At 35.1% G+C, this 12,273-nt stretch overlaps 1 protein-coding gene across 2 annotated transcripts in view; it reads right to left on the bottom strand.

Moving 5' to 3' along the window:
* Positions 1 to 12,273, bottom strand: part of MIGA1 (mitoguardin 1) — a 109,973-nt gene that overhangs the window by 36,371 nt on the left and 61,329 nt on the right. For both annotated transcript variants that reach the window (XM_010591174.3, XM_023549459.2), the window contains exon 8: positions 6,181 to 6,281. In XM_010591174.3, the coding sequence (XP_010589476.1) occupies positions 6,181 to 6,281 (101 nt within the window). The remainder of the gene's footprint in view (positions 1 to 6,180; positions 6,282 to 12,273) is intronic.

The following is a 12,273-nucleotide window of genomic DNA, read 5'->3' as shown; positions in this document are numbered from 1 at the left end:
AGTTAACAAGCTTCAAAGAAGTCAACTGAGCCCCGTGGGCCTTCCTGTTTGTCTATACATAAGAAAGACAAACACATAAAACAGTATGCAAACCGGCATAATCTAAGAAAAACCAATGCAGTCACCTCTTAAGCTTTCAAATTTAAAAAGAAAACCATCAGCACAAGAATGAAAGTGCAAGATAAACAGACAAACCTGACCAAAGAAGAAATAAGATAATTTGAGAAAGTGAAGAGAAATTTTAAATAGTAGATGGAGCCCTCTCTTTTCAGATTATGATGATTCTAAATGTTTACCCTTATCACTTTGTATATTATTCTGGATTGCCACAAACAACTGCTGTCAAGTCAGAGATGGCTATAGCAAAAGCATTCCAAGCTTCCATTTAGAGTATAAGTAGAGGGATATTAGGAGACCCTGAGTGTTGCAAACGCTTAATGTGCTTGGCTGCTAACCAAAAGGCTGAAGGTTCAAGTCTATCCAGAGCCACCTCTAAAGAAAGGCCTGGTGATCCACTTCCAAAATATCAGCCACTGAAAACCCCATGGGGCACAGTTCTACCCTTGACACACATGGAGTCAGCATGAGTCAGAGTCAACTCACCTGGCAACTGATTTTCTTTTTAAAGTACACTAATTATAAGAAATAAAATTTTCTTTCAGCAAAAACACAATAATAATAATAAAAAGAAATAGAGTTTTCTCTTTAAAAAAAGATTCTATAATTTATATATTAAATACACAGGCACACTTCAGAGTGATAATTCTGAAGTGTGCCTGTGTATTTAATATATAAATTTTCTTTCAGCAAAAACACGATAATAATAATAAAAAGAAATAGAGTTTTCTCTTTAAAAAAAGATTCTATAATTTATATATTAAATACACAGGCACACTTCAGAGTGATAATTCTAAGAAAAATTGAATCTGTAGCTAAAAACTAATCTCTCTGCAGTATTAGTTTCTACCTATTAAATGACAATTTCTTTAACAGAGAGAAGGGATAGAAGAATACAATATAGTGGTAACCTAAGATTAAAAAGTCACTTCAAACTTTGAAAACATTATACTCAGTGAAAGAAGCCAAACACAAAAGACAACATATCGTATGATTTTATATATATGAAATGTCCAGAATAGGAAAATCTTTCAAGACAAAAAAGATTAGTGGTTGCTAGGGCCTAAGAGGTAGGGGGGAATGGAGAGTGACTGCCAGTGGGTATGGGATTTCCTTCTGGGGTGATGAAAATGTAATGGAATTAGAAAGAGGTGATGATGGCAAAACTCTGTGAATATACTAAATGTCACTGAATTGTACACTTTAAAAGGATGAATTTTATGGTATGTAAATAATAAGGCTGCTACAAAAGAAAAGACTTTTCAGGAAAAAGACTATGGTTCCAAACCAATGTTTGACAAAGCTTATATAGGAAAATCTTGTCAATTTCTGTCACAAATAACTGACCTATCTTAGAGAAAAGCCTATGACAGGTATTGTCTTCATCTAAATAGGCAAGAAATCTTTCTGGTAATTCTGAATAAAGCTTTCAAATGATCAAAAACTGTTAAACTTCCCAAAGAGTTCTGATTTTATTTTCTTAATAAATTTCCTCATTAAAATACTTTCCTGTAATGTAAGTGCTGAGCATATAGTAAATACAATTAAAATATTTTAGCAAGTATTTCTTACAGCAGAAAAGAGTTTACTTGGAACATTCACATTCTGAGATCACACACTTACACCTCAGAAGTATTCCTAAAACGTTTTGGGAAATAGAGCTCTTCTTATGAATATTTATACGTTCTGTTTCTGATAAGGATTTTTTTTAATTTCCTGAACTTTTGAAATTTAAACAATAAATTTAGAGTGAGTACAGTGAACACTTGGCAAAGTATTTCTTAGAGTTGCTTATAAGAAAGAAACTTTCATACATTTAGATATATTGTTCCTCACAAGAGAAATAATGCAAAGTGAATAGCAATTCCTCTTCTTACAAACCATCTTGGACATTACAGAACAGAGAGATAAACATGTCTACATATAAACAGTAAAAGGAAGAGTAAATGATGCTCCCATGGAACAAATGGATATATTCTGTCTATATAAAACTCCCAAATCCAAAAATATATGGAAAAATGTAAACAATTCACAGGGGACATCTAGCTCAATCGGCATAGCATAGCTGATAAAGAAAATTTTCTACATCCTACTTTGGTGAGTAGCGTCTGGGCTTTTAAAAGCTTCTAAGTGCCCATCTAAGGTACTCCAATGGTCTCACCCCATCTGGAGCAAGGGAGAATGAAGAAAACCAAAGACAGAAGGGAAAGAATAGTGCAAAGGACTAATGGACCACAACTACCACAGCCCCCACCAGGCTGAGTCCAGCACAACCAGATGGTGCCTGACTACCACCATTGACTGCTCTGACAGGGATGACAATAGAGGGTCCCAGACAGAGCTGGAGAAAAATATAGAACAAAATTCTCTCTCACAAAAAAAGACCAGACTCACGGTCTGACAGGGCTGGAGAAACCCTAACAGTATGGCCTCCAGACTCCCTTTTACTTCAGTGCTGATGTCACTTCGGAGGTTCACTCTTCAGCCAAAGATTAGACAGGCCCATAAAACAAAACGAGACTAAATGGGCACACCAACCCAGGGGCAAGGACAAGAAGGCAGGAGGGGACAGGAAAGCTAGTAAGGGGAAACCCAAGGTCGAGAAGAGGTGAATGTTGACATGTGGTGGGGTGGATAGCCAATGTCACAAAACAATATGCATATTAATTGTTTAATGACAAACTAGTTTCTGTAAAACCATCTAAAGCACAATAAAAAAATGTAAACAGTTCAGGAGATGATACTGTAAGCAATGACTAAAATATACAGACATGTACTGTATAACGTCTGTTCAGGCAATGTCTGACTACACCTATGTCCATGGTCCCACAAGGTTATAATAAAAAAAAAGAAAAACCTGTTGCCGTTTACTCCATTCAGACTCACAGCGACTCTACAGAACTGAGTAGAACTGCCCCACAGGATTTCCAAGGAGCAGCTGGTGGATTCAAATCACAGACCTTTTGGTTAGCAACCGAGCTACCGCGCCAGCAGGGCTCCTAAGGTTATGATAGAGTTCAGAAATCCTGATTAGAGAATGGGACGTAGTGGATTAAGACAGTCATGACAGTCCTCAAAAAACAAAGAAAAAAATTCCCCAAGCTGTTAAAGGATCAGGTCCACTGAAACCTACAAGGCTAATGAAAATGCAAGAGGGACCTATATCGGATGTGCAGAAATTGCTAATGATGTGGACTGAAGACCAAACACAAAAGTGAATCCCTCTCAGCATGCTGAAAATCACTGCTAAGGAACAAAGCTTGTTTGAGATGCTTAAAGAAAAAGCAGAACCAGACTTAGTGTTTAGTCTAGCTTTTGGTGGCTCGAACATTTCAAACAATATTTTTCTTTGCATAATGTGAAAGTGAGTGATGAGTCTGTGAGTGCCGATGCAAAGGCAGCAGCAGAATTTGTTGAAACCTTATATAAACGAACTGCAGAGGGAGATTATTTGCCCCAGCAAATTTTTAATATGGAAGAAACCTCCTTATTCTGGAAGTGAATGCCTAAAAGGACCTTCATCCGTAATATGGTGCTCGCGCAGCGTCCAAATCACATAACTTCCTATTTCACAGAATGTATTATGGATGTTAAACATCACATCACTGTACACACACAGAAAAAAACTCGAGAGGATGGAAGATGATGGATCAGTACTACTTTTAAAAAGGCAGAATCAAGACTTAGAGTACAGGGTATTAGAATAATAAAGATTTTCACCCTATAGAACAAATCCACACATTAGATATAGATGGGTGGTACTATTTACATGAAGGAAAAACAAACAGAATCTAATATCCAAAATCCACCATAAAAATTGAAGTATTTTAAAATAAAATTGGCCACATGCAATTTCTAAAGTTGTTTTAAGTAGAAAAACATTGTAAAAAAGATGACTACTTTGTAAGCATCCTCTCTTTGGGTACAAAATTTAAATCTCAGTAGAAGACAATTTACACATGAACTTATAATTCAGTGATCACCATTGTTTATACATTAGTACATTTATTATCTAGCCTGTTTTTCTCTGCCTATATACTTATATAATATACCACATACATTTCTTTTTTTTCTTTTTACAAAACTGTAATCATACTCTATCAAAAGCTTTACAACTTACTCTTTTCACTTAACATATGTATTTTCTCACATCATGAAAAATTACTGAGAACATGTTTATAGCTCTATATTTCAAATTAAGTATTAATCCAAATTAAAATTGAACTTCATCCAAATTAAAATTGAACTTCAACCAAATTAAAATTTTTTGTGCATCCAAGGGCTTTATCAACGAAGTGAAGACACAACCTACAAAATGAGAGGAGATATTTGGAAACAGTATATCTGATAAAGGTTTAATATCTAGACTACATAAAGAACTCCTACAACTCAACATCAAAAAAACAAATAACCCAATCAAAAAATGGGCAAAGAACCCGAATAGACATTTCACTAAAGGAGATACACAAACGGCCAACAAGCAGATGAACAGATATTCAACATCATTAGTCATTCCCCCAAAAAACGGCGGCTGTTGAGTCGATTCTGACTCACAGTGACCATATAGGACAGAGTAGAATTGCCCCATAGAGTTCCAAGGCTGTCATCTTTACGGAAGCAGAATGCTACATCTTTCCTCCACAGAGTGGCTGGTGGGTTTGAACTGCTGACCTTTCAGTTAGCTGCTGAGCACTTTAACCACTGCACCAACAAGGCTCCTTTTTTGTTAGCCATTGTTGTTGTACTGTGAAGTCAGTTCCAACTAACAGCAACTCTATCCACAAAAGAATGAAACACTGTCTGTTACTGTGCTATCCTTACAATTGTTGTTATGCTTCAGCCCACTGTTACAGCCACTGTGTCAATTCAGCTTGTTGAGGGTCTTCGTTAGTCAGTAGAGAAATGCAAATCAAAACCATGAGATTCCACTTCACACCCACTAGGAGGGCTATTATCAGAAAATTGGAAAATAACCCGTATTGGTGTGGAAGTGGAAAAACTAAAACTCTTATCCACTGCGGGCAGATTATAAAAAGGTGCAGCAGCTGTGGAAAACAGTTTGGCAGTTCCTCAAAAAGTTAAACAGCATTACCATATGACCCAGCAATCCCACTCGTAGGTATATACCCAAAAAGTTGAAAGCAGGGATGCAAACAGATACTTATACATCATGTTCATTGAAGCACTCCTTACAAGAGATAAAAGGTAGAAACAACCCAAGTGTCCATCAACATAGGAGTGGATAAACAAAGTGTGGTACAGCCACACAATGGCATATTTTTCAGCCATAAAGAGAAATGAAGTTTTGATACATGTTTTCACATGGATGAACTTTGAAAACATCATGCTGAATGAAATAAGCCAGACACAGAAGGACAAATATTGTATGATCCCACTTATTCGAAATGTCTAGAATAGGCAAATACATAGAGACCAAAGTTTATTAGTGGTTACTAGGGACAGATGGGAGGGGGAAATAGGGAGCTGCTGCTTAAGAGGTACAGAGTTTCTGTGAACAGTGATAAAAAAAATTTGGAACAATGGTGATGTTTACAGAACATGGTGAATCTAATTGATACCACTAAGTAGTATACCCATAAAAATTGTTGAAACGGCAAATATTCTGTTATATATATTTTATCACAAATAAATAAATTAAAAAACTGAATACTTTCAAATACAAATCTTTGAATCTGATCACTTGTTGGAACAAATATCTAGAATTTACCATTTCTGAACTAAAGAATCTGAGCACTTTTTAAGGCTCTTGATATAAGATCACAAATTGCTTTCCATAAAGATGCTAATTTATATGCCTCACTCATAATCTACAGAATATAAAAGTGCTCATCTAAAGTATATATTTACATGTTCACCTCCCTGAAGAGACTATAAGCTCTTGCAGGAAGGGACTATGTTATATTCATCTTTGTATTCCTGGTGTCTACCACATGGCACAGGCTAAGTAAATGACTACTGAACTGAATTACAGCATAATATTAACACTGGACTCTCCAGCTGAAAAAGAAAGAGAAATCCTCATTAGGAACATGGATGCCCTACCTCTGCAGCTGAAGCAAATGAATCGGCTGATGCAATGTTCAAAGTGTCTCGCAGGCCAAAGTCACTTACATTCTCCTTCACGGTGATATCTGTATCTTTATCTTAAAAGTAAAAGATGAAAAGTTCAGAAACTGATATTTCATATTCTACAGATTTTATCTTTACTCCACTGTTTATTTAGACTCTTGGGATCTAAAAGGAAAGCAATACAAATTAATGTGATATAATCTGACAAGACTCTCAAAGTGAATTCATTGTCTAACTGATTCTGAAACACTGCCAAGCAGAGGAAAAAGTGCTATACAGCAAACATTCATTTTTTAATTTTAAAAAGGATTAAAATTAATTTTTGATTAAAAAGACTTTTGAGTATATAACAACTTAAATTGGTATATAATAACTGGAGTTGGATTATCTACCACGTATGGTAAAATGAGCAAATACCTGAGCTGGTTTGAAACAGCAATTTAGTTACAAGTGTGGCCTTGTCCAAACTGGAAGAAGTGGTTAGATGCATTCAAATCAACTGAATTAATAATATAAAATATGGTCTGGCTGGTCATTTATGATAAGCTGACTAAGACAATTCGAGAAGATATTTGTTAGTTCTTCACACTTTAAGACCGACTTTAAAAAATTGAAGGGCGAAAATAAATCAGATCTAGGTCTCTGATATTTACTCTGCTTATATGAGGGTCAAATGTAACTGCACCAAAGATTTTAAAGGGCTGAAAAAGTTTAAATACATGTAGAAATGGTTAATCTGGCCACACTGAGACAGGCTACCTATTAAGCATTCTTACATTCTGAATGTGAGTGTGACTCTCATTCCGTATTATTATTAGGAATCTAATTGTTAATGTTAAAATTTCAAATAAATACTATATTTGTTCCCACATATCAGTAAACTGTAGCCAACAATTCATATACTTCAAATTCATCACAAGAATGAAAAAGCAAAGAACAAAATGCATACAGATTTTTCTTATTTTGATTCTCAATCTGTTAAAACTGTCAGACACTTCCTCTTCCTCAAAAAGAAATAGAAAGCTCTTTGGCTTTCATTCATCCAAATTTCCATTCTATCACTTTTCCCAAAATAAAGTGTATTACCTTTACCAGAAATCTTTTAAGTTGTGTTTAAAACCCTTGAATATCAGAAAACACAGACATTTGTAACTCTATATAGGAAATATAGTTTTTTTTAAAAATCCAAACCATTCATTTACTTTAAACTCAAAAGAGTTTTGCAACCAATTATACTCTAAGTTCTGCCAAGCAGAATACAGAAAAAGTCAAAATTGGTACATGGTTCATTCCTACTAAGTGTCAAAAACACTCGTACGAGAAGCATATTTTTTTCCTACTTTATTTTTGGTGGGGCCAGATTTGACATTTTAACTACTTAGCTTTCAACTTTAAATTATAATTGTCTTCAATCCTTTAAAAATACCTAATTTGTCAACTTAAGGTCCTTCTACTACAAAGTGACTATTAATGGGACAAAATCTGAGGTTAAATTATTTTAAGAAACAGGTGTTTTTAAAGAAATTTTTAATTTTCCATTAAACTTGAGAATAAAACCACGTAATTGTCTTACTCTCATAAATAGCTACAAAACTGACATTTTTGGACACTCTAATGTTCCAAAAATTTTTCCATAATTCTCTTTTCACTGTATGTTATTATTTAAAAAAATACAAACATGCACCTTCAGAAATTAATTATTTACAAAATGTTATTGGTATTTACAACCTTCAAAACTTTAGCTTCATAAACATTTTCCATTCTTAGTATTAATTGCACCAAAAAAACAAAAAACACACAATACAACTTCCATTATACCAAAGTATTTTTAAAGCAGGATTTAATTTATAAGTCAATTTAGTGAAATCTTGGCTTCATATGCCTTTCGCTAAGTTCAGAGTAGACCACAGACATTTATCTTGTGTCACTTTACCTTTCAGACATTACCCATGAGCTGTTAAAAGTCTGTTTTACTTTAAACAATCAACAGTAACCAGCCATTCAATGTCATCCAGATCAGTTATCATGGCTGTACTTTATTTAAAAAAAAAAAAACTAACAAAGAAAAATGGCTCAGTTCCAGAGGGAACCAGAGACATTTACTCATTAAATCTATCTCCATAAACCACAGACCATACCGCTTGTATCAGTGATTGTTATGATTCCTGGAATGGCAGCTTAATAATTATGAAGAGAAATAATACATCTGTTTTTTAGATAAGCCAATAAAAAGTATAAAGAAAGAATTTGGGGCAATATCCTAAACTAACTGCTTTTATGCATCCAATTAAAATTAAAAATACTCTTTTAAAAAAGTATCAAGTCTTGATTAGGTATTGAAAGACAGGGACAGCATGGAAAACTGAAAATCAAAGGGTTCGTCTTAGTCAATACTTTCAGATAACTTCTTACCAAATATTTCTTAGCAGAAAAACTGCTCAAGCCACAATGAGATATCATTATATACCTATGAGAATGACTAAAATTTCCTATTTTTTTTTTTGGCAAGAATGTACAGCAGTGGAAACTCACACACCACTGGTGGAAATGAAAATTAGGAAAATCTCTTTGGAATGTTTGGCATTATCTACAAAGTGCAAGACTGCATTCTCTATGACCCAGTAATTCTTCCCTTGGGTATGTTTTATAGAAATGCATGCTTATATGCACAAGCACATTTATAACAACACTGTTCATAACAGCCCCAAAATGGAAAAAAAACAAATTGTGGTATATTTGTACAATTAAATACTACACAACAATTAAAGTGAATTAATTGCAGAGAATGGTCAGGAAAAGACCAATCACAAGATAAAGACATCACGGCTGGTAAAGTGGAGGGTCATCAAAAATGAGGGAAACTCTCAATGATGGATTGACACAACAGCCAAAACAACAGACTGAAATATACCGACCATTATGAAAATGGAACAGGACCAAACAAGCTTTCATTCTGTTATATATAAGGTCACCACGAGTCAGAACAGACTCAACAGCAACTAACAACATACAAGAACACAGAAAAATCTCACAATATACTGAGAGAAGAGTTATATGAAGGCTTTTATTCATATAAAGTTCAAAATAGGCAAAACTAAACTACAGTGATCAGGGCTACAAACTTAGGTGGTAAAACTACAAAGAAAAGCCAGAAAGTAATTAGTATAAGCCTCAGGCTAGTTGTTAGTTTTGGGGTGGCTGGGAGGGTATTAACCGGAAGGGAACACAAAGGGACCTTCTGGGGATCTGGCAATGTTTTATTTCTTGATCTACGTAACAGTTACACAACAGTGTGGATAAATCACTGTACATTTTGTTTTGTGCACTTTCCTCTAAGGGTAAAAATAGAAAGAAAGAAAACAGTAGTGACTATAACATTTAGGCCCCAAATGACTGAGAGCAGAAAAGGTACAATCAGAGCTTTGGGGTGGAGGGAGAAAGGGTTAAGACAAAGAAGGCTTTCTGTATTTCAATGCTAGCAGGCAAGGAAGCTGTTATATTCTTATTAGACTTTGATTTTATTCCCTAATTGATGAAGCATCTATAAAGTTGCTCGGTTCAAAGAGTCAAAAGAGTTCATGAGTCTGTTAAGTGTAAGAGCAAACTGAAAATAATTTATGTACGCCTTGTAAGAGAATACTACTACTACTGCTATCAGCAGCAGTATCAGAGTAAAGTTTCAAGCATATACTACTTGCAATCTTCTGTTCTCCTAGCTTATCAAGCTTTCTTTTCTATTTAGTGATTAGTTTAGAATACTAAGTGGGGGTATTTAGGCAGGGATAATAAAATACTTGCAGGAAGGAGAAGACATAAAAAGTGAGGGATGGTTGCTATTTAATGATGACAATAAAAGTGTGATGAAATTAAAATAAACAGTTACTGCACACTTGCTATTTGCCAGATAACAAGTCCTGTGCTTTACATACATAATCTCATTTAATTCTCACAACTGCCCTTTAAAATAGGTACTAATATTTTTCCCATTTTATAGCTCAGGAAGCCAAGGCACAGAGATTAAGTAACTGGCTTAAACTCATACAGTTAAGCAATGGAGTGGCAGGATTCAAACCCATGTCATCTGACACTGGACTTCATGATATTGAACTATGAAGCTATGGTGTTCACCATGGTAGCCACTAGCTACCATGTGCCTACTGAGCACATGAAATGTGGCTGGTAAGAACTGAGAAGTGCTTTCAGTGTGAAATACACAATGGACTTCAAAGACAGAGTACCAAAAACTAAAAATATCTCTAATAACTTATGTGGATTACATGTTAAAATGATAATTTATATTTTCAATATTCTGGGTTAAGGAAGATATATTAAAACTAATTTTACCAATTTCTTTTTACTTTTTTTAGGCTATTACAAAATTTAAAATTACATCTGTGGGTTGCATTATATTTCTATTTGACGGCACTGCTAGAGCATTTCTGTCCCATATCTTATCTATAATCCAAAGAACGTACAAGTTCTTTGAGGATTCAGACTCAACTCACATTTTCTGAGTGACTACTATGTGCCCAGGAACTCTGCTAAGTGCTTTCACAGATTATTTTATTTCATTTAACACATGTAAGTGTTAGACAAGAGTAGCCTAATTATGTGCAATGAATGTTTTATTGTAAGTAAAACAATAATAACCAAAAAAAAAAAAGCTATTTTCTAACCAAAATCTTCAATAGCACCTCTGGTTTTCAAAACTTTCTATAACCTCTGTCCACCCTACCTATCCAATGTTATTTTCTATTCATTACAAAAAGAACCCTTAGCTCTGACAGAGTGTATATTCACTATATTCCCCCTTGCCATGTTGTTGTTGGGTGAGGTTGAGTTGATTCTAACTCATAGTGACCCTATAGGACAGTGTAGAACTGCTCCAAAGGATTTTGTAAGCTGAAATCTTTAGGGGAGCAGATCATCAGGTCTCTTCTCCTGAGGAGAGGCTGGTAGATTCAAATCAATTTGCAACCAGGGCTCCTTCGTGCTTACCATAGAGTAATACAGTGAGCAAAAGCTTGGGCTTTGGAGTCAGCCAGTCAGTATTTGTATCCCAGCTCTGCTACTTATTTTCAAAGCAAATTGGGGATACTAATACTGACATCATAAAGCTGCTGCAAGGATTAAATAAGAGATTTGTGGAGGCACAGTCCTTGACGAAAATAAGTGTTAAATAATTTTCACTGCAATTGTTATTACTGCTATACACATTCTTTTAACTGGTCTTCCTTGTAGGTATATGGATATTACCCTATCACTGACAGAGTTGTACTTCAGGATAAATCTTGAAATTTTCTTTTTGATAATGAACACAAAGTCATTCCTCTTCAATTTGTCATTCATGGTATAGTAGACCATATGATTGTCTGATTCAAAATGGCCAATACCAGTCCATTTCAGCTCACTAATGCCTAGGATATACATCTTTATTCATTCCATTTTTGACAATTTCCAGTTTTCCTAGACTTATACTTCATACATTCCACGTTCCAGTTATTAATGGATGTTTGCAGCAGTTTCTTCTCATTTGGAGTCACACCACATCAGCAAATGAAGGTCCTGAAAGCTTGACTACATCCATATCATTAAGGACGACTCTACTTTTCTACTTTTAGGATGCAGCTCTTCCCCAGTCATATTTTGAGTGCCATCCAACCTGAGGGGCTCATCTTCCAGCACTATATCAGACAATGGTCTGCTGCGATTCATAAGGTTTTCACTGGCCAATTTTTTCAGAAGTACACGGCCAGGTCCTTCTTCCTTGTCTTAGTCTGGAAGTTCTGCTGAAACCTGTCTACCGTGGGTGGCCCTGCTGGTATTTGAATACCGGTAGCAGAGCTTCCAGCATCACAGCAACACTTAATCCACCACAGTAGGACATACCGACAGAAACGTAATATCCACATGCCTACAAGGAAAACCAGTTAACATGACTATTATTCAAATTTACAGCAACCACTAAGGCCAAAGATGAAGAAACTAAACATTTTTACCACCTTCTGCAGTCTGAAATTGATCAGACATGCAATCAAGATGCATTGATAATTACTGGCAATTAAA

Source organism: Loxodonta africana, chromosome 3 (assembly GCF_030014295.1).
Source record: "Loxodonta africana isolate mLoxAfr1 chromosome 3, mLoxAfr1.hap2, whole genome shotgun sequence".
NCBI lineage: Eukaryota > Metazoa > Chordata > Mammalia > Proboscidea > Elephantidae > Loxodonta > Loxodonta africana.
This window is presented reverse-complemented; position numbering and strand designations above follow the sequence as displayed.